Source organism: Crocodylus porosus, unplaced genomic scaffold, assembly GCF_001723895.1.
Source record: "Crocodylus porosus isolate Cpor-Errol unplaced genomic scaffold, CroPor_comp1, whole genome shotgun sequence".
Taxonomy (NCBI): domain Eukaryota; kingdom Metazoa; phylum Chordata; order Crocodylia; family Crocodylidae; genus Crocodylus; species Crocodylus porosus.
The window spans coordinates 6,759,706-6,782,844 of NW_017728928.1; the positions used below are offsets into that span (position 1 = coordinate 6,759,706).

Consider the following 23,139-nt stretch of genomic DNA (forward strand, 5'->3'; position numbering starts at 1 on the left):
TACAAAAGGAGACAGGGTAGCTGATAACATGATTCAAGTTTCATTTTCCTCTTACCAGAACACCACATACAGAGTCATAAGTAGCAAATGTGTGGCAAATGCAACACCATTTCTATCGTAGCTTTATCCATCAGGGCTAGTTGCAGAAGACACTTAAAAAGAGGTGGTCAGACAACCCAGGGCTACAATAGCTGTATTTGTCTGAGCTCCTAGGACAAGCCCACTCATCTTTACAGAGTATGGCTTTCAATAAGCCAATATTAAGCATATGCAAAATTGGAGCACTATAAAAAGGAGATGACCAGTCACCTCTGAGCTCTCTACAGGGATAGCACGGTGCTAATCCGATTCCAGCTTTAAAAAAAAATTAAATCGGGTAGTTTCCGATAGCGACTCCAGCTGCAAAATCTATAGCTTAGAATATATAAAGCTACAAGGGCTTTAGTAGAACCCAATGCCATGGATGCCAGAAGCAACATCTCTGCTGTGGCTTTTGCGGGGGAAGGCGGCAGGGTAGATATGCAACTTTACTAAGATTTTCTATATTTATGGGTTCATGAAAGCTTGTGTTCTAAGTTCACTTCATCAGATGCAGTCTTCCTTCACCGGGAAAACATCTGCCAATAGGTTTGGGGACAGAAATGAATTTTTATTTTAAGACGACCAGTCATCATGTAGGGCACACCAAGCAGTTCCAAGACAGGCCCCTGCAGAGGAAAATGAAGATATAATAAACAAATAAAAATTAAGCAGCAACCTGGAAGACACAGATGAGCCTAAGTCAGAGTAGGCATTGGTTCTGGTCTCATCATCAGGACACGGGCTGCTGGGAGTGAAGTCCACATCATCTCCCTCCCCATAGTCTTCAAACTGTTCCTCATTGCTGATCAGGGAGGCAGTGGAGTAGGTGGAGAGGTCAGAAGCTGCAGAAGGGTTGTGAGGACTTGACCTGGAACAAGACATCAGAAGAGGTCATCTTTCTTAGTCCTCTAACATGAAGTTTCTCAACCTTTTCAGGAAGTCACAAACTTCCGTTTGCTATCACAGTAAAAAAACAGCCCATGAATGAGAGAATCATGTACTTGTATGCGTTTGAAAGGATGCCAGAGAACACTGACAGTGTTGCATCATCTTTGCTCTAGCTTATAATATTTTTAATGCCGCCTGCCTGCATTGATTTTTTTTTTCTGACCACTCTCTCTTGCCTACTGGTTGAAAAAGTCTAAAGGATCAGAAAACACTTTAAGAAAATTGGTCTAACAAGAAACCAGGTTTGCAAAGAGGAGGAGGAAGAGATCCGACAGCGAGAGGGATTACACAATGTACCCAAGGTCCTAGCAAGTCAGCGACAGTCAGGAATGAAACTGGAGTCTCCCAACTCCATCTCCCAGGGTTCGTCCACATGGGCAAGTCAGCACACACTATGCTCAGGTGTGAATTTACTGCATATCAGCTGTTCCATGTTGTCCTCTCTGCACAAGCACTCTTTGCATGCACTAGGTTACTCCACCGTGTGTACTAAAAAAGGCCACGTGGAGTTAATAGGGAGTAAGCATAATGCTTCTGGGGGTGGAAGAGGAGGGTGGGGGGGAAGGCAGGGAAATTGTTTCACTTTAAAAGAACACCATCTTTCCAATCAGGTTCTGGTTTAACTAGAATGCCAGCTTTGCTTCCCCAAGAGTGCAAATGCTTAGCCACGGCACAAGTTTCCACTAAAGGACAGAAAACATTTCGGGTCAGAAGCTTTAGAATTCAGCTCCCCGAAGGAAAGCTCACAGCAGCTTGCTCCTTTTGGCTGCTCGGGAATCCAGGGGGCTGGAATGGCATGGCAGAAACCCTGCGCCTGAAGTGGGCAGCTCAAAGGAGCTAGGCTCCCACAGCCTGCTTGGCTGCTTAAGGGAAGCTGCTCCGGACGAGGATTCTCTACAGTCTGTAGAGCTGACGCTGGTGGTGGATTCAGCTTAACACGGACGCAGCAGCAGGTGCCGAAGAGGGAGAAGGTGGAAGGAGCTGGTGGTGCACGTCTCAAACACACCCTGGCACAATGTCCCATTCCCTCCATTAGTGCTGGCCCCCCTAGATGACAACCTACTCTCACGTGGCAGAGGATCTAGGGCTCCACGTCTCCTGGTGCCCCAAGCAGGTGTCAGTGAGATGCCACATGACAGTGTTTGCTTTTTAAAAAAAAATAAAAAAGCAAAACAGCAAATCACACATGCAACAACGTTAAATAAATATTACAGTGGTAAAAACATAAGCACTTCAAGTGAAGAAAGGCCAGAATTACAGCAGTGTGTGTAAGGAAATTCAGAAGAGAGCGTAGTTAGCAACACAAATCTCCTCCATCCAGCCCAACACCTGCATGTTTTTAGCTAGATGAGACGAGACAACAGCTTTAAGGCACCCCCCACACTCTCTTGCTTTGTGGTGGATTCATGCTTGAATCAGGATACAAACAGTCTCAGGGAAGGGGGGGATAGACCAGGTATGGCCAGGGAGGAGGAATAAAACCACCCATTTTCATGGCTAATGCACTGAGATCACTGTAAAGGGCTATACCAGGACTGTCGCTACAATATGCAACTCAATCCCAGCTGGAGGTGCCAGGCACACGTGGGAACCCTATCAGAGATGGGAGAATAAATCCAGAAAGAGAGAAGAGCTGGAATTTTCAAAGCCATTTAAGGGAGATATAGATGGCCAAATGCCGTTAAATTTTAAATGGGTATTAGGAGCTTAATCTGAGATTGTTCAGACGTCCGAGTGATTTCAGACTGGTCTGAAACAAGAACGATCAGCTGATGTGGGATGCGTGCCTGGGGGGGGGAAGAAGTCTCCGACGGGTGAACTACCACTCACTTGTCTCCAGGCAGGAACAGGCCTCCGAGCACGCCGTCCTTCTCTTCACTTCTGCACACGTCAGATGCTTCCGAGCTCTGGGCACTCTCAATGGCACTGTCCATGTCAGACTCATGGTGAATCTCCTGCTGTGCCAGCGTCATCGTGTCTTCATCAGGAAAGAGCTCTGCCTCACTGTATGCACTTTCACTGTCCAAACAGGCACAGTCGTGAAGTTCACTATCCTGCCAATGGAAAGAAGAGAGAGGGAGGGTGTCAGGAGGCATTCACATTAGGTGCAGTAAATGGTAAGAGCAGCTATATTACTATTGCAAGGATGCATTTTGGATTCTGGTACTTCCAACTCGGGTAAGCGTCAGAGTGAAGGGCTTTTATCTCTTTTTCTTTCAAAGTCAGATCCTGCAACCCCTCGGTGCACAGTGTCCCAGGCGGCACAAATATTACAGCTCTCTAACCAGCAAACAGCCAACTTCAGTAATCCTTGTTACCCAACACACCTGTGACAGTGTGAACCGGGGCAGCAATTAATGCAGTTCACAACAGAGCTTGTTCGTCGCAGTCTCTGCTCTCTTTAATCTAAAGTATTCCTTTTCCCACAATGTTCCCAAATTAGTTTCTGGAAAGGGCAAGTTCTCAGTGATGTTATGTAGTAAAGTAACCTCTTACACAGAAGTAACCAGGAGTACTTGGTGCACCATTTGCTTAATTATTAAAAGAAAAAAGAATTTAGACTGGAAAAAATAAAAGCTGGCACAAGGATTTAAAAAACCTGATAAGCTGCAGTGACAAATGCATAAAAGAAGGGGGGGAAAAACCCAAAGACATCTGTTCCTGCTTTTGGGAAGCTTATGGCACCATTAAGTATTAGACTAAAATATGACACCCTTTTCTTTACTGCAAAAACATTTTGCTGTTGACACTTGCTTCTTCATGGCTTTTTACAATAGCCACCCGAAGCTGTATTTTTATTCTACTTCCTTGTTCTCTTGTCCTTGCGAGATGAAATCATTTAAAATTGAAACAAAAAAAAAGCCCAAGATCCTGTTCTTTTGTCCTTTGTTCCAACACATGGCAACAAACATTTCCAACCTTCATTGTAGCACAATTCATGCTGGCTCAAGGGTATGCAGCCAGTCTCTCAAACGGCATGGCTAAGGCCCCTGCTGCGTAAGCATCACACACATACTTAGCTTGAAGCCCCACGAGTTCTCGGTTAGGCCTACCCATGGCAGGTAAAATGAAGCGCGTGTTTAAGGTTTCATAGTTCAGGACCATGAAGTTATTCATTGCAGCTGATGACCAAGCAATTCACTGGAATAACTTTGCATTTGAGCCACGTGATTCTCCTCTCTCCTCTCAACAATCACGACGACGCAACAACCATGCTGCACAGCAAACTTGCACCTGTATGCGTCCCCCCTCTGCTGGGTGTACTCCAGCCACCCCCAACCAGTGCCTCAGAGGCAACACACGACCTGCAAAATCTACCAACATTGCTCGCAGCATGTTACTTGCTCAGTAGGTATTGTTGCCCATGGGCCAATGACGACTGAGGGCACCAGATCTGAAAATCGTTGCCCAGGTCTCGTCCAGCACACAGCAGTGTTAGCGCTGGAGTTTGCACACAGACTGCTGCAGATACCCTGCTGTATACTGGAACAAAAGAATCAGCTGAGCCCAGAGGAATATCCTCCAATTTTAAAACGAAAATACACGTGCTAAAGATCTGCCCCAGACACCCAGATGAAGTTGCAGGGGAGCGGGGGTGTTTTATGCTGGACAAGAGCAGGTTTGTGCAACACCCTGTCAGCTTCCCAGCTGATGCAGAAGGGAAGTACCCTTATCAGAGAAAAGTTACAGCTTCTTGAAACAGCCATTAGTAACAAGTGCTACTAGGAATTTAGGTCTTATCTAGCCTGTTTTTACTGGCAGGCTGACATCTGAGGAACTAGAAGGATTACAGAGTCACAGACCCCATGCAAATCTGAGCGTATGAAAGGGGAAACTGGTTTTATTCAGACTTTCAGAACCTGTACGAAAGGCCTACATAACTCAAATACCCACAGACAGCCGATAGGAAAGCTCTCCACCCCTAATCAAACCACTCGACTGATTAAGGACTGTATTCCTCCAGGTCCAAAAATGGGGAAAATGGGACCAGTTATTTTATATTCTAGAAACTTTAAAGAGAAAGTAGATTGCAGGTATGGACAGATTTAAAATGGGTTGTCATATAGGGGACACTTATATGCATCAAATATACTTGTAATAAGTGAAGCTAAACCATTCAGCAACTGTTTTAATCAAGGATAAAATGGACTTTACCCCAATTCAGCTTCCAATTCCTGTGGGATAGAACAGATATACAAAATGGTTGCAGGAGATGAGCAGATGTGTGCTCACAACTGATAGAAATTCCCCATTTCTAATTCATCATACTTGTTTCACTTGTCTGTGCCCTGGCACTTTCAAAAGGGACCTACAGGATATAGGTACCTTCATACCATTACAATTCAAAGGAAACTGGACACCTCATTCCCTTTGAAAAATCCCAGCTCTGATGAATGGAATAGCTACCATGCCCAGCATTTATCCACACGTGAAGTTTTTGCAGGATGAGGGTCCAAGTTTCCTTTCCAAAAATAAAAAGCTGTGTACTGCTCTCACGCAGAAGAATCCCACCACCGACAGTTATACTGCACGGTGTCCTGTGAACCCTGCTCTTACGTGCTCTGTAGCTGCCCTTCCTATCAGTACGCTGAGAAACGCTGTTTCTACCCACGGCTCCACAGCAGACACTCTTCTCAAAAGATAAATCCCATATGCAAATCACTGCAGAGCAGCAACATCACAGCACTTTGGACTCATTTGTTGCTAGGAAGTAGCTTTGCTCCTTTAACACATACTCACCATGCTCTGATATTAAATAGGAATTACACAGCCATGTTAAGGACCAGTATATTTAAAGAGCATTCTAACGCAGATTCCCCTCCACGCTCCTATTTTGTTGTTAGTCATATGTAAAACTAAAAGACTTTCATGTTGGCATGATGTTTTCTGAGCGCATAAGAGATTCTGAAAAATGGGATGAGGGAGCTCTTGGGTCTGCACCTCACTGCACTGGAAACAATGGTGTGGCTTGGACTGGGACACAGAGATGGGCTCAATTCCTGGTCCACCTTGGATCTACCCAGCCAGGGCTCGATTTACCCTGAAACTCCCTTTGTGCCGCTGGGGTAGGGTAAAGCACCTGGCCCCTGAGTTCTTGCATCTCGGGAGGGTTTAATGCGATTAAGTACTGGCTGCTGGTACAAAAATATCTAGAGCTTGTTAAAATTTTCTGGTCCAAAAGAAAAAGTGGCACGAAATGATTCAGCCAAGCTGTTAAAATGGAAATGAACAGATCAAGGGAGGGAGTTGGGGGGGGAACTCCAACCCCCACACATCCAGGCCTCCAATTAGCCCGTCATTTCTGGAGATCTTGCTGAAAACTTTGCTTAAGCGAGTCTTTTTAGCAGATAAATCTCCCTGGGATTAAAACATTAATACGAGAAATTAAAAGGTCAATAAGAGCAAGACAGACACACAGGCCGATCCCTGTAGGTAGCAACCTACATTTGTTTTTCTAAAAATAGCAACCCAGGCTCTTTGAAAAAGGTCTATTAATGAGGAAATGTGCATCCACCTCTCCAGAGCCCTCGCTGCTCATTTTCCTTCCTGATGCTCCCCCTTCACCACTCCTTTTTTTGGCAAGCTAACATAGCCACATTTTTAATTGGTTTTACGACCTCTATTTTTAGCTTGCAGCAAGGCATGCACTGTACCTGCCTGTTCTGCTTAGCACCACGTACTATTGTTTTCAGTTGCAATTATTCCTCTACTCGCCCCAAGCCGGAGTTTGGAGAAACAAACTGCTCCTGGTAGATCATTTACAGTAAAGGTGCCTACAACAACTTTTGAAACCCGCTTTACACACGTGTGGTCAGAGAGAAGTAGCTAGCACGGGGTGGGCAATTATTTTGGGCAGAGGGCCGTTTACCGAGTTTCGGCAAGCCATCGAGGACTATGTGACAGGCAGCCCAGGGCAGATTGATTAATTTTTTAGGGGGCCGCGTGGGCCGGATACAGTAGCCTGGCAGGCCGCATTTTGCCCATTTTGTGGAGCTAGCATATTAGTCTGGAGACAGGCAGCAAGCAGAGTAGGTGGGCAGCTTAAGAGTAACTCATTCAGAAAGGCATAAGCTTTCACAGCAAGCAGCCTACTTGGATGCTATGGATGCTGTCGCCTATGAAAGCTTATGCCTTTTTGACCGGGTTCATTTCTAAAGTGCCCGCCTGCCTTCTGCTTTACACCCTGTTGAAAATCTTGGTTGCAAGGCTCCTGTTAGCAGCTGCTTCCAGGCCCAGACTGTGCTGCCTCACCTGATAAGAGCTGCTGCCCACAAGGAGCTCAGCGCAGGTTGCACTGTTCAGCTGGCTGAACGCAAGGTGCACGCCAGTGCCAACACTAACCTCAGCGTTGGCTTTTCTCCCTGATGGGCTCTGCACAACACTAGCTCTCCCAACTCAGAGGAAAACAGGAGTTGGGACCACCCAATCCTTTTTACCCGAGACCTTGGGCAAGGCTAATTGGGACAGGAGGAGCGAACACTTGGCAATTGTCACTACGGAAGACTGTTTGAGGGCCAGAAGCAGTCGAGAGAGATGGGTGGAGGGCAGATAACTCACTTGGGAGGGATAAACTCACTCCCCCACAACCCAGCTGTGTGTGCGGGTGCAAACGTACGCAGCCGTACACCAGCTGCCTAGCAGCAGTCTCCCAGGCCCATCTTCCATAGAAATGCAACCCCGTCAGGGGCAACTGGGTCCCCAGCACTTTCAGTCTTGCTTTGTTCATGGCATGTTGGAGATGCAGTTAAAATGCTGAGCCGCGGTAATAGTGTCCGCCATGCTAGAGAGATGCAAGATAGTCGGGGTCTAGGCGAGAGCCACGTGTAGCGCTGCAGGCTGTGCGCTTTCTGTGTGGTAATCGTGGGCATCACAGAAAGCAACTTTTGCCTTGAAATGAGACTGGAGACAACGCTCAGAGAGCAACAGCAGAAGGCAAGCTGTTCCAGTGGCCAAGCGCCAAGTGCCATTGATTGAAGAATCACTGGTAGGGAACGTGTTCTTTCCCACTTATCTTTTCTTTGATATGCACATAGCTAAGGCACACCACTGAGAAACTTGCTTGCACAAGGTTACAGATTTTCATGGAGTAAGTCGCAGGAAAATTTCCTTGATATGGCCTGAATAACAAGAGCACACACACAAAGAAAAAGCCTTTGAAATAGGCAGGTTAGAAACCACTACTGGGGATTAAAGCAGCAACGTAGCATTACTATGCAATACCCACCTGTGCAATTGTCCTAACTCATTAAAAGCTACAGAAATACTGAAATCGTCAAGCAATTTCAGTAATCAGAATTCCTTGCAATGCTGATCCTTCTGCGCTGACACCTACCACAAGCAGCTTAGAAATGTACTTCTCTATAGACATGAGACTTACTCTCTCTTTTTTTTTGTGAGAGCTTAAATCCCTCACAATTTATTTCAGTATAACTTAGAAATAAAACGTTACTTGCACAAAAGCAGGGACCAATTAGAATGGATGCTACTCAGCTTTTCTTTTAAAAGAGAACTTTGAGCCCTGTGTCGGGCTGAAGATGTAGGGAACGTGTCAACCTTGAGCCATTTATTTAAAAAAAAAAAATCATGCTTTCACCGACGCTAGCAATTGAAGAAGTCAGTCTTCAATCTGAATTGTTAGGTACCCGAAGGCTTACTACATTTTTCTATTTTATTTACTATAATCAAAAGTTTGAAACTGGCCAACTAATTATTTTGGAAGGTTCTTATGGAAGAAACAGCAGACTCACCTGGCAGAGCACGCATGTAAAACACTAATCCCCTCGGGACTAGAGTAAAGCAACACGCACTTCGTACTTCAGTCAGGCGCTCACAGTATCCCTAAGTGCTTCAGCAAGGCAATGGGCTAGATATTTGTGCAGCAAGGCTAAGTACAAACAATCAAAAAGCCCAAGGCTGAAGGGATTCAGTCTTTGCAGGTTAGTCTATGCTGCAGAGTTTGAACAAACAAGCAACTGTACATTCACTTTGGTTCATACGCTCACTTTAGGATTTAACCCCCTCCCGCCTGGCCCCAGACCCCAGTCGGGGTTTGCCTGGTGGGGAGGAGGGCAGCAGTGAGCCAGCCCTCACTGCTCCAGCTAGGGAAGAGGGGTAGGGCCAGCCTTGCTCTCTGGAGCAGGCAGCACAGCCCAGCCCAGGGCTGCAAAGCATGCTGGGAAGACTCTGGTTTAACTTGAACCAGGAAGGGGTCTGGGACGGAAGTTTTATAAACTGGTTTGACTTAAAGCAGTTAAGTCTGATACTATATTCAGCCATGTGCATCTTAAACCAGTTTCAGCCATTTTGAAACTGGCTTATGTGCACTGAACTTATGCTCTGTTACAGGTTGAAACCAGTTTCTGATCACTTAAACTGGTTTATGTGAAGCTTCTGTCCCTAACCCTCAGTGTTGAATACTCAGCAATGGTTTACTCTGTGCTAAGACCTGCTGTCCAACCATTTCAAGATACTGCACAATGAAGTAATGAATGCCTTTCCTTAAGTAGTAGTTAAAAAGCTGAAGTCATACATGTATTTAATACAGAGACAGAAACTAAAGGCAAGATTAGGTACTGACTTTTAGACCGTCAGGAGAACCAAAAGAGAAACGAGGTAACAGAAGAGCAGCTATTAGCACCTCCCTCTTTCACTGAGCCCCAAACTGCAGCAACCATTATGGGGTTTAAGGTTTGGGTGGACACAACCAAAGAGAGCTGCAGAAGGTTACTGCACTGAAGTCTCCCACATTAGCAATCGTAAAGAGTAGTTGTGTTTGCCGTTACATATTTAGTTATCATTTGATTATTAACATTTACCTGGTAACCAAGAGACATGCCCATGTCGATACTGCATATCTTTAAGTAACACTGTGTGTTGCCTTAACTATTACCCACAAGCTCCCTGGCCTCTAGCCCTTCACCCCAAACATCTCGCGAGCAGTACAAAGTTTATCCTTGCAAAACCTCCGAGGAGCTAGGGAAGTACAAAACACGCAGCAGTTCAGGCTGAAACCTGCAACCCCTGGACTAGATCATCAGTTCAAGCTGGGATTTCCCAGCATGACTGACATCAGTCTTGATCAAATGGATCCCAGTCAGGATCCTAACAATTTAATTTGTTAAATCGGGCACTTCCCTGACCAAGACTCTGCTCTGGCATCCAGTTCTGCAAGGTGGCTTCTCCTTCAGAACCAAACTCCTGCAAGTTTCAAGTTCCCACCTCCCTCCCAGTCCACAGGCTGGGAAAGCCATCCCAACACCACGGGAAGGGGACAGGTGCTCCGTAGAGATGTGCTGGGTTTGGCAGCCTTACATCTAAATGCTGCTTAGCATTACAAGCCTCCTAGAAGAAAAGGCTCTCTTGTCCCGGTTTAAAAAGGCTATTCAGTGCGAAGGCAAACATTCTCCCAACTACTCAGCATGGGGGAGGGTGCCAGTAGGGAACTTCCCGCGGCTGTGTGTTTTGGGAAGCCAGGCACTTCCAGCAGTTCAGGCACTGAAACCACAACCCACATTTTACAACAGCGATCAAGTCTCTGCTAATTGTCAGGCGGGTACAAGGAGCTGGCGATTTACTCTGCAGTTGTCGGAACGAAGACGGCAGAAGTTCTAGGTCTAGAAAGACGAGCACAGGCTGAAACCACCGAGCTGAGAGGTTAATAAATTAAACGGTCCTTTTGCACTATGCTTCGCTGGGAAATTTCATAGCTTCCTCTCGGTAGGCGTCTCACCCACGCAGCTGCAGTTGGTGGACAACTCCATGAAATAACAACAGGTAGGGGTGGTGGGAGCCTTAGTGGATTGTAATCCCTATTTTAGCAAGGGAAGGGCAGGGGGGAGGAAGGGGGAGAGTGGAAGCAAGAAATGCCAGAGCCGTCTGTGGCAAAACTAATCTCTGAAAGTAAAGGAATCAGTACATGTAGAATTACTATTTTATTAAGCTATTCAAAGCAGCAGCTATTTTAAGGCTGCAAATTACAGTTTGTTCGGTGCATGGGCTGCATGTGACTTTTGTTGCCCAAGTCTAATACGTAAAGCTAAATTTTCGAAGAGTGCTTCAGAAAGGCAGCGGGCAACTCCTAGCAGGGGTTTCTAGAAGAGGTTGGTCCTCAGACTTGTACGGTGCTGCAAAGCACCTGGGAAGGCTGGAGAGGAGCTTTTTCACTGCACAGTCAAAGCATACGAACATCCTGAGGACAGGACTGAGAGTCCACATGTGCAAGACGCGGTTGCTGCTTCATACAGTGGTACAATTCAGGGGCCACGTGCTCTGGCTGCAAGAACAAACTTCTCCTGGATCCCTCACATTGAACCACATGAGGACAAGGCAAAGCCAGAGGTTTTGAAAAGCTGCTTTGTGCTCCTTTTAGGAAGTTTAAACTGACCTGCATTTTCCAGTGCTAAAAAAAATGCTCTGCAGACTGGAGCCAGTCCAGGAACAGCAGGAGACAGGGATGTTTGTGCTACACTACCTGTCACTTGGACTGGCAGGAATAGAAGTGCCAGAGCTCTTGCTATACCAGATCCCATCTGAAGCGTGCCTTTTCATCACGCGTCGTCTGGCGGTGGGGTTCTTGACAGTAACGGACTTTCACAGAGGACTAATGGGAACTTCCAAGAGTCATCTTCTCCAAAGAGATTAAAAAGAAAAAATCAGCCACCTTATGGTTATGGTACTGGCAGGATTCCCCATGCTCACTGAACTGCTATCATTCGAGTGGGACATAAGCATCAGTGCTCCAAGTCCAAGGCAGGGAAGGTGTCTGCCAGGGCTCTTGCACCTGGTGAAGGCCAGCGTGCCAGTGTTAGCACTGGTGGGATTCCCCCGCACCCCATGTTTCCATGGCACAGACAGGACCCAGCAAGTCAGCTGCAGAGCCCAGAAGGGAAACCCAACAGCCAATCTCCTCCTCCTCCTGACACTGAACAGCCTGCCTTTCTTCTGAATCGCAAGACAATTTCCATTCTCATTTGCATCTTTTTTGCTTCTTTAAAAAAGCTAAGCTGATACCGCACTCACAAACTATCGGCATCAGAGATGACACCTTTTATTAAACCAGAGGAACTAGCAGGAAAGGAATGAAGAGAGGCCTAATTAGCAATGGAGATTTTAAATAGGCTGTGAAAAATCCTTGATTGAGCAAAATGGGAGTTCAGAAAAAGCACAAACTTTCATAGGGGACAGCCTACTTTGTCGGACGCTACTCTGATGAAGACAACCACCCTGCCCTGCCTTCTGCCTCTCCTCAGGCTACCAAGACTGACTAGTCTCTCCAGCAGATGTGGGTTAAACCACATTTTTAGCTGAAGTGCTTAAACTGGGAGGCAAACAGACACTCCACAACTAAGGAGCTGAAGCTATTTATGATAAATGGTGCTCCAGCTGCACAGTGCATGTTGGCGTGACATCCTTCTGTTTATGAAGCTTGGATAAAACTCAAGATATTCAGCATACACATGGTACTTGCCTAAAATAGGATAGACGCATCCCAGAGTAAGCTTGACATAATTAACACTCATGAGAAAAGTCATCTCTCAGCTAATATCCAAGTCAACCTGAAATTACCTAACTTTTTTTAAGTGAAATGTTGCCCCACAATGAAGCACAGGGGTGTATTTTCTTTTCTTTTTACCTATGTATTCAAACAAGCCAAGCACTCAGAGAAACGGCTTCTCAGCCCCGTTTCTTCATTGACATTAAGAACTTCCCACTTAGGACCCAGCTGAGCTCGTGCACACAAGGACTACAGCACTTTCCCCTCTCCCTTTGAGAAGCCTCAAGGTCAGCAAACTGAGTACATGGTAATTTAGAGAGAAGTTGGCATCACTGTTGCCCATGGGTACACTGGATTCACTGATAAAGAACTCCTGGAGCAGTCTTACTGCAGGTCCAGGCTGCCGCAGGGAAGGAAAACGAAGGCCTGAAGCAGGCACCGCGTGCTTCTTTTTAGACTGCAGGAAAGCGGCTGGATCACGTCTGGAGCGCATTTGTCATCAGGCAGGAAGACATTCATTCGCTGGGTTGTCACCACCACCCTTTGGCGTCACGTTGGGAAGATGGAGACAGAAACTGAGCAGTGTGCACCAAAAATAAAAAAGTACCCAATTGTGAAATAAGGGTTGCAAAAGACCCGAGGTGGGAGCAAGTTCACATTTAAGAGCAAGAATGAATGGCTTCAGTGTCCTGGGAAGGGAGCTTTCGCTTCACTGTCGCAGCTAACTGAAGGACCAAAGAGGTACTTGAGACCGGCACTACATGTGTGAGAGGACAGTCAAGATTCACCTCCTCACCATTTTCTCACCCACTTGCTACATTCAGGTACAATTACATCCCAGTGGCATGACTCAACATACCATTTGCTGCTTTTCCCAGGCTAACATGACTGGTCTGACAAGCCGCGCAAGGAGGGAAGTTCTCCGGAGAGCAGCCCCGGGAGTTTCTGTATGCAGGTACTTTCCGAAAACAAATCCTAGCTTGGTTAGAGAGCAACTGCTGCCCTTGGGGAAAGCAGGCTCCAGGGGCACCAGCTGGGACAGGAGGATGCCAGCTACTCCATAAAGTCCTTATTTACTTTGATTTCTGCTTCTCGAGGAAGGTGTGAATATGCCATTATTTGCATGGGGGAGTGGTTTTGCACGTGAAGGAACACAACTACAGCAGAATTCTTGGGCTCAAAGAAGGATTAAATGCAACAATTATGCTACTAACAAGCCCCTGGGGCATTTAGTCTATCGCTGATAGTCGCATCTCATTTACATGCTTCAAGTTTCTGCTTGTAGAGGCACCTTTCCTGTAACACTGCAGTTGTGTGAACAGCTGTAGGGGCTGCCTAGCTAAACAGCAGGCCAGGAAATATTTGTTTCTCTTTTTAAAACCATGAGTAGTTGTTTTATGGGCAGATGATAAAAACAGACAAGAGGCCAAGGCATCACTTCTGTTAAGAACAGGAGGGAGAGAGTTTTAAACACCCAAAGCCTAACACTGCAGAAGGCAACAAGCAGAAACAGGAAGACAAACATTTACATATAAGGTTGGCCTCAATATTACAAGCTGTTTGATCTATGTGGATGGACCACTGCGCCCAGCAGAGCCTAAGAGGCATGCAAGGATTTACAGGATTTGCCCGTGCGGACAGGAGTGGGAGCCACCCGTAAGGCTGTACCTACATTAGTTTCACCTACCAATGATCACTACAATACAGCAGCTGCACTACTACAAATCTCTGCAGAGCAATTCTGGTCCAGCGTAAAGAACAGACCTACCATGTGCAGATGCTTCCTCAGCCTGACGAAAGGTGTTTGTGTCTGAAAGCTTGCCGAGAAGAATTTTTCCAACTATGCGAATTGGTCTAATAAAAGATACCGGATTTACCCGACTAAACGCGTCTGCCTAAGAACAGACCTATATTCAAGTTAAGTGTGGGTAGACGCTTTTCAAGATAATAAGGTTTGCAGTTGTGAAACTGCTTCATTGAACCATTAGGTTTGCCCAATGGTTGACACACTCTGACTCTCAACCAGGATACCGCAGCACCCCTGGGTGCTCCGAGAGCCTTTTAAGGGTGCTGTGCAATGTTAGCACTGTTAGGTGTGCAAACCTGATTCACAAGACAAACCCAGAGATTTCAAATAGGAATCCATAGCACTAGAAACATGCTGACCTGCTTGGTCCTTCTGAGCCTTTTGTAGTCCAAAAACAAGTAAAAAATTAAGGAGCTGACATTTTCCGAGGGGTGCCTCAAATCTAGAAAGTTTACGAACCACTAGGTTAACTGCAGAAGACTAGAAAACCTTCCCCCACGGAAGCACTCTTTTTTTGATAGCACATGGCTGCCAACACCTGATGCACTGCAGCCCTCTCTCTCAGATTTAAAATATATCCACGTTTTTACATTTATTATTATGTATGGTACTGAGAAGCCCCGATTAGGTCTCCATATCAGAAGAAAGCCTAAGGAGCTTGCAATCTGTACTAGTTGCCTCTTCTCTCCTACCCTGATGCCATTCAGGACAAACTGCAACTCTGAGATGGACTCTGGCAAGGTGGAGGATATGGGGACTGGATATTTTAGATCCCTGCTTAGCAAATGCACACTTTTCTTATTCTGGATGGATTAGGAGACTCTACAATCACCAGAGGGGTGGGGGGGACAGATGGGAACCAAAATTACTTTTTGTCCCAGGCAGGGAGAAACCTCCAGTCTCCACTGCACAAGGAAGCCTTGCGGTGGCAGCCCATGTTGGTGAGGTGGCGAGTGGAGGGATGTGGCTTCCCTTGAGTCTGCACTTCAGTGTTTCTAATAGCTTGCCTACGTAAAGGAGCTGCCTGGCAGAAATTGTGCTGAATAATTATTTGGCTCCAGCTGTATTTGCCTATTTCTCTGTGTAGACAAGCCCTCCGACTAACTTATCTAATGTCCAAGATCAAGCAGTCCCTAATAGGCTTTGCAGACAACACCACACCAGGGAGGGATCTAGTCTTTTGGTCACTGGCTGGACAGTGGCAATCCTGGCAGGGCTGGGCTAGGCTCACAAGGCGTTACTAACCACGCTGTACAGGATACTATTTGCCACTGGAATAACTGGCTGTGCAACTCGTCAAAGTTTAGAAACAGATTCTGACTGCAGCCCGATTCCCCACCCCCACCCCCTCCTGCCCACACTGGGTCTTCAGTCCCGGTCCCCTCGTACTGCCACCCCAAATGCTCTTACTCACTTGTTCTTTAAAATTACACCATCATGGTGAAAGACTAGATCAGAGCTAGGTAAGAAATATCCTATGCAAGGCCTGCCTACAAAGTGTACTATCTTCAGACCATGTTGTAAAGCCCCAGCTGCATGAGAAACGCATGCTAAATATCAGGGCTATTATGAGCTCTAGAGCCACCCATGTTGGGTATATGTCTTCACTTGATTTTTTGGTTGTATTTTGTTACGCGTTACATGCACACAGCTGCAAACCTTAACGCCAGCCAGGAAGAGTTTTAAATTATACAAACAATAGTTTCTGTCTTGCCTACCCCAGATTTTACAATAGCACAAATTAAAACATCTAGGACATAAATGAAAGAGAAACGCATCCAAAGACAATACCAAGCTGAGCTAGGATGCTATTACAGCACAGTAATGCACGCATCCTCAAATAGTAAGTTTTGCATAGTCCAGAAGAACTTCTAACATGCCTGTCCCCAATTTAGCACAATTATTAATCTAAATAATTATCACAAGAACACGACCAATTAGATTATCAGAAGAGAGTCCCCCACTGAAACAGTCCTGAGTGTTTGAAGAAATTAATGGTTAAGACAATACTTTCCTTGGCAGTGATGCATGGCAAATTTTACACCATTTCACCGGGACTGTACATTCAGTATTCAGAAGTCAAACCCATCAATTCAGCAACCTGCCACGCTACTGAACGGGATGACTGACAATTTAAGTGGAACTCGTGTATCCGTTTGTGATCTCTCACATGGAAGTGCTTTTTGTTTTGAAGTCTTATCATGCAGCACTACAGAGAAGGATCTCTGAACCATCAACGCTACAGGAAAAACTGAGAAACACCTGCAGCCCCAGGGGACCTCATGTGTTATATGTATAATAATCAGCTTAGCCAACTCCGCTAGGCAGCCATCTCATTAACGTAGATTATAGGAAAAAGTTCCTGAGCTGTTTGGCTGGGACCAAGAGTCCGGTACTGAGCACAGCATCTCAGACGCCACCTCCTCCTTTGGACAGAGCTCACAAGACAGCCCTGAGTTTCGTGTCTCCTGCTGTGTTCAGTTTTGAACATTACATGGCACTCTTTAAAATAGCTGTTGATGACATTTTGGTATTTCCACCAGAAATCAGGAAGGCCAGGAACACAAAAGACATTTACACTAATATACCACTTGGTTCCTGTTGCATTTTGAAACAGTTTGGTTATCTTTACCTAGACCAAGCCCAAGTGAAGAGGGTTGGTTCACATCTCACAGCTAACTAGATTCATTCAGTCAGTCATCCACAGCATCTGACCAAGTAGGAGCCTATGAAAACTAATGCCGCTGAATGGAGCTACCCAACTAGGTACCGCACTGCCTTGCCTTCTAGTGAACTAGATATTACAGGTGGACTGTCGAGATTACAGTCAGACCATGCAGCATTATCTACACAAGAGGCGTGTGCCTTGAGTGTAAAGGCAAGACGGTACAACTCACACAGGGTGGAAACTGTTACAGAGGATACACCGCACGTCTACAGAGATTATTCCCACAGACCGAAAGGAATAAGCATGTTCCTATCCTGCTGCAGTCAATGCCACACTAGAACTGGACCCAGTTAGCCACTTCAAGAGAAGACCGACACCCTTAATGGAGAAGAATTAAATTGGTACAACCCCCACCCCACCAGGTTTTTCACAGGTGAACAGCTGCTCCTGCACACGGGGCTGTTCACACGACCAGTTTTAGGGGAAGGAGTGGAGACGACGGCTCCGGGTAGAGGAACAGGACAACAGCAGGTATACATCACTGGAGGAAAGAGACGACAGCTGTGTGCTTTTGGGGTCCAAGCCAGAGATCACTCTCTGCCACACAATGGAGGCGCACAACTGCTTTTCTCCATCCAAAGACCGGGGATCCAGACCAGGAACCTCCTCAGCTGGCCCAGCCCATACCCCACCCTGAAAACCTGCGGAGGCTGCAGATCCTTCCACAGCTGTCCTCCACCTTGCACCCTCCCGTCCGACACACAAGTCAGGGTCCGATCCTTCTCTCTTGTACCAGCCGTGAAGTTTCTCCTGATCAGGACCACCCCACTGACTTCACCAGGGCTGGACACAGCCTTAACATTCAGTCCTACAGAGCGTTATGAGCATCACGGCAGCAGCAATAGGCTTACGGCGAACTCCTACCTGTGCACAGGATTGGGTTTCTTTGGGCCATATTTTTTTTAAAATCAGAACACCCGCAAGGTTGGAATAAAAGTTAAACTGCACGACGGGTCTTCGGGGGAAGCAGCCCCGCAGGGCTTGCAAGAGAGCAGTGGAAGGTGGAGGGGGAAGGGGAAGGCACGTTCCCAGGGCTAGACAAACAATCAGCAGAAAAACAGCTGATTACTTGGGAGACCAAGACCCAGCAATACCTGTTGCCTGCAGGCAGAAATCCAGGAATCACTTAGTATGTCAAAAACAGTCACTATCAGCATTCGGTCCTGACTGTCCAGCCAGCTCGTGACTCTGTTCCTGAGCTCGCCATTTCGGCAGCTTCCCCCTGAGCAGGAGGGCAAAGAAAGAGCCCGTCTTCTCCTCACCCCTTGCAGAAGCAGCAGGATTGAGGCACCGAGCAGGTGTTGGAAGCAAGCTGGGAAGATCCAAAGCCAAGCCAAAACGCTCCTAGGAACAGCTCGCACCCCCTGCAGAGGCTCCCTCAGCCGGGCGAGCCTATTTATACCTGAAAGCCTGCTAAGAACCAGGTTCCCGCTACTCTGAGTTGGTTTAATAAAAAACCATGATCAGATTTACCCAGAGAAGCCCGTCCGCCTATGTCCTTAGGCCGAGGCGGCTGCGAGATGCTCCCCAGCCCCGGGGGAAGGCCGGGACGCCGGGGCATCCAGGCGGGCACGGGCACGCGGGCGGGGGGGGGTAAAACAAAGCTTTGCACCTCAACTCGCCAACCGCCGAGACCTTTCCAAACCGGCTTTACTGCGGGGGGGCGAGGCGTCGTCTAGCACCGAGCCCGGCGGGCTCAGCCCGGAGCCCCCGCGGCACGGGCGGGGGCGGGGACGGGGGCGGGCACGGCAAGGGCCGAGCGGGAGCGACGGCGGGGGGCTGCGGGGCGGAGACGCCCCCTCGGCTCCGCAAAGCCGGGACAGCTCGCCGCCGCCGGGCCGGGATCGAGTCCCGGGCTGCGGCGCTGCCGCCGGGAAGGGCGGGGGCGGGGGCACGCGCGGCCCGGCTCCGGGCAGGGGGCTCCCAGCGGCGGAAGGACAAGCGGCCGGGCACGGGGCGGGGGGTCCCGGCAAACTTCCCCCGGGGCTCGCCGCCTCCCGGCCCCTCCGCACCTGGTGCAGCAGCGCAGCTCCTCGCGGCAGCGCCCGCCCGCTCCACCTTGCAACAGTTGGCAGCGCCGCGGCCCCGGCCCCGCCCCCGCCGGCGGTTGCTGGGAGACGCAGGGCTCCATTGTGACATCACAATGCGGGCGGGGGGCAAGATCCGGAAGCGGGCAGCCCGGCCCACGTGGGGCCCCAGGCCACGACACGGGCCGCGCGGGGGGAGAGGACCGCTTGTCCCGGGGCTTGGAGGAAGCCGGCAAACCCTCCCTCCCTCGCACCTGCGGGACCGCATCTCCGTCCTGGCCCCCACGCGGAGCCCGGCGTGACTGGAAAGAAACTGCCCGTAAGAACCAAAAAAAAAAAAAAAAAAGGCCAAACTCTGAACAGGACAGAAAACTTAAGAAAATGTAGTGTCCAGACAGCATCGCTGAGAGGGGCAAGCACTGAAATCCTGTGTCATGGTGCCCCGGTGAAGACCCCTGGGCCAGCACTAATGCTTGGTGGCTGCTGAGATCCCAGGGCACATCTTCCAGTCGCTCATCAGGCCCCTGGACACACCGCAGCATCTAATGGCAACCACGCTCCTGGTAGAAATAGCCGCCTTTGCCAGAAACGTGCTTTACTCTTTATTTTCCTTCCTCTGCCTAAGAAAATTCTTCAACACACCAGGGTTCAGCAGCACGACTCGGCTGCGCCTGGTGAAAATGGAGCTCAGCTGGTAAAGGTAACAGTTGTGGGTGAGAAGGAGAAAGTCACGGAAGAGCTTTTCTACAAGAGAGCGAGGTGGACGATCAGCCAGCCCTTCTCGGCTGAAGTCATGGCATATTTCTAGGTAGGAGAAGGGGATCAACAGCCGCTTGTCTGGAAATCATTAAATTCTGAAAGGAAAACATTTGAAACGCTGGAGGAGAGAGGAATGTTTATAGGCAGGTCTCCGGTTTCCAGCACTGTGATCACAAATACCTGGTAAACCGAGTTGGCTGCTCAGGCCCCAGTCCTCCAAATGCACCCGTGCTTCACTTCACTTCATGTCTCCTGCTGTGTTCAGTTTTGAACATTACATGGCACTTTTTAAAATAGCTGTTGATGACATTTCGGTATTTCCACCAGAAATCAGGAAGGCCAGGAACACAAAAGACATTTACACTAATATACCGGTTGTGTGAGTACCCCCATCAAAGCCAAGCTGGCAAGGTCAGGGTGAGGAGTAGCAGGAATAATTCCCCTGAAGTCCATTGGACTCTTTCTCTGGCTAAGAAGCTCAGTGAGGAGTTCTTTTTAAAATACATTTAAGCCAGAACAGGATGAAACTAAAACCTCCCATTGCAACCAAAATTCAAAGATATGTTGTATCGTTTTTTAAAAATGCTCTGCACAATCCACAGCAAAGTCAATGCCCTCCAGGCTCTGCGCGTGCTGGGCTTTGGAGTTTCTTTCCAAGTAACCCGAGCAGCAAATGCAGAAGGGATCCAACATTAGAGACGCTGTTACCTTCAATTCACTTCAGCTCTCACAATGTTGAGTAACTTCCGTTTTTCACAACGTCACCCGTTAACAAATGATGGGCAAGAAGGAAGAAATGGGAACAAAATCTTTTCAAAACCACTTAAACCTCTTCCCCTGGCCTTGCCTGGGGCGATTCAGTGCCAGGCAATCGTTCCCTGTAAAATTCCAGCCGTAGGCCCAAGTTCTGTACTGGGCCACGTGCTGCCCTCCTACTAAGTGAATTATGCTGCACAATGTGGGCAATCCAAGGAGGGAAGCGCAACAGCCAAACCAGTAACCCCCACGGTGGTGATTTTTAATCAGGTGTTACAAGATCCTTCGAAGGGTGTTGTGAGATGCATGAAGATAAGCCCGGTGTGAGGAGATGAGCAGATAAACCCAGGCTCATCAGGCTCCTCTGCCTGGTTGTTCCCCCTACCCAGCCCCTCTGCGAGGAGATACGCGCTGCCATACAGGTTAGTTCTGGAAATGGGGTGCTGATGAATTCACACAAGTAATGGAGAGATGTGCCTGAGGGGCACCTTGTGTCTAAAACAGCTGAGACCCTCTGGACTAAGGACTGGAAGGAGGAAAGACTACTTTGGTCCAACAGTTATTTCACCAGCATCTTCTCTCTGAAGCCTGTCTTTTTTAAATTGACTATTAAACAGTTATGAAAGGCTGCTGCCATTAATGCTGAAACAGCCACCACCGTGTTTTTCTTGTAGCTGGAGAGCCCCTGACTCAGCAGAATTCTTGATGTCTTTAGATTTATATCTATCAGTCCCATTAACTTTATTATTTGGCATTTGTACACTACCAACATCCAGGAAACCCCAGGACCTGGACACCACAACGCTGGGCTCTGTACAGCGAATACGAGACGGCAGTCTCTTTGGAGCAGAGACTATCTGAATGGATGGGACAAAAGTCAGGAGGGGGAACAGAGGTACGGGGCGGGGGGAGCACAATGGGACCACATCACACATCTTCAGGCCAGTGCTCTGTTCCAGCATTACAGCGTTTCACTGACCTCAAGGGAATTCGGAGCAGCTTTCACATGGGGATTCAGAACTCTCTCTCTCCCTTTCTGACTTTCCCATCCTTCCCTTTCCCAGTTATTTCCTTGATTCCTAAACTCATCCATGTTTCACTCCTTCCACTGCCATGCCCCTCCTTTTCTGTTGTCTGCTTTCAAAGCTTGTTAAGCCCCATTCAGAGAAAAGAATGAATGGAAACCTAAAACTTCCCAGCGCTCTTGACGCCCTGCACACAGCACTTACAATGGAGTATATTGCTGAAGCCAGCCGATATTGATGCCTGTTGGCCACACAAATCCATCGACTACCTTAAAGTCCCATACTCCAGATACTGCCGGAGCCTGTCCTCATTTTCATAACAGAGGATGGCTCTATGATGAATAATTAAAAATTACTCTCATTCAAGAAAGAAAGAAAGAAAGAAAGAAAGAAAGAAAAGAAACTTATTAGCCTCAATCCTTTTATGCAAAACCTAAACCAATTAAATGAACTAGCAGCTCCCAGGATCCTCTCCTCAGTCTAACAAAAGACTAAGGACAGGGAGTTGCTTTCTGATGAAAGGGGGTGGGGGATGCCTCTGGTTTAATTTTAACAAAGGACAATAATAATGACAGCAGACAAAATGCATAGAAAGTCAATATATGCTATTGCTGACCTACTCCCAAGCAGCCCTTTGAGAGGCCTTGATCCCATATGGGGAAACGTGGGCCAATCCCTGCACACAGGGAGCCTCTGGCATCATTCTTGGTGCAAGACCGGGGCTGGCATTTATCAGCTTGTGTTTCTATTGTGGAGCTCTTGGCAAGTTTCTGGCACAGTATTACATCGTTGTATTGTAAGTACACATCTATAAAATCACTCAATCTTACTGCTGGGCGCACATCCCTAGCTTACTCCAGAAATGGGTTAGGTCCAGACTGGTCCTCCAGAGCTTAGGGCTATTGTGGGGCTTACCACTGATGCCAGTGGCCTCTGGATAAGACCCCCACAAAAAAAGTTGAGCATAAGAGGCTCCAGAAGCCCAATTGTGCAAAACTCATTTATGCGAATAATCACACTGATTTCGTTGCACTGGGAACGCTTCTGCTAACAGGCTGCCTCCCCTCAATTACAGTGGATACGTAGAACCATCATTTATCGCAAGCAGTGTTTGATGTACCTTTTCAGTATGTATCAACCTACTTTTGGGGAAGTCAAATGCCTGGAGTGACAAAGACCTGCTTTTAAACGCACTCTGTAGAAATATAAATCTGTGAGATGTAAGCTTTTCTTCCCCCACCCTGCCACAAGTGGCTTTTAAATGCATATGGGTCGTATCTGATCTCACGTACAACTCAGCTGAACTGAATGGAGTGACTCCTGATAGAGAGTGGTGTAACTGGGAGTAGAAGCTTGTCCACGTACCTATTTCCATGTGTTGATGTAAAATAACAGTGGGGCACGTTTGTGAGACAGGTGTCTGAGCAGTTGCCACTCTTGTGGCTTATTAAATAGGAAACTTCAGAAAACAACTTTGCCTTATAGGGCTCAGTTTAAAGGAGATGACTGTATGT

General features: G+C 47.6%; 1 protein-coding gene across 3 annotated transcripts in view; it reads right to left on the reverse strand.

Moving 5' to 3' along the window:
• RAB11FIP4 (RAB11 family interacting protein 4) overlaps positions 1 to 23,139 on the reverse strand; it is a 182,196-nt gene that overhangs the window by 14,295 nt on the left and 144,762 nt on the right. For 2 of the 3 annotated variants that reach the window (XM_019542429.1, XM_019542431.1), the window contains 2 exons: positions 2,860 to 3,083; positions 758 to 949 (listed from right to left, as the gene is read on the reverse strand). In XM_019542429.1, coding sequence (XP_019397974.1) covers positions 758 to 949; positions 2,860 to 3,083 — 416 coding nt within the window. Of the gene's footprint in view, positions 1 to 757; positions 950 to 2,859; positions 3,084 to 19,070; positions 19,117 to 23,139 lie in introns of those variants that run through there. The other variant, XM_019542430.1, reaches the window with a different exon arrangement.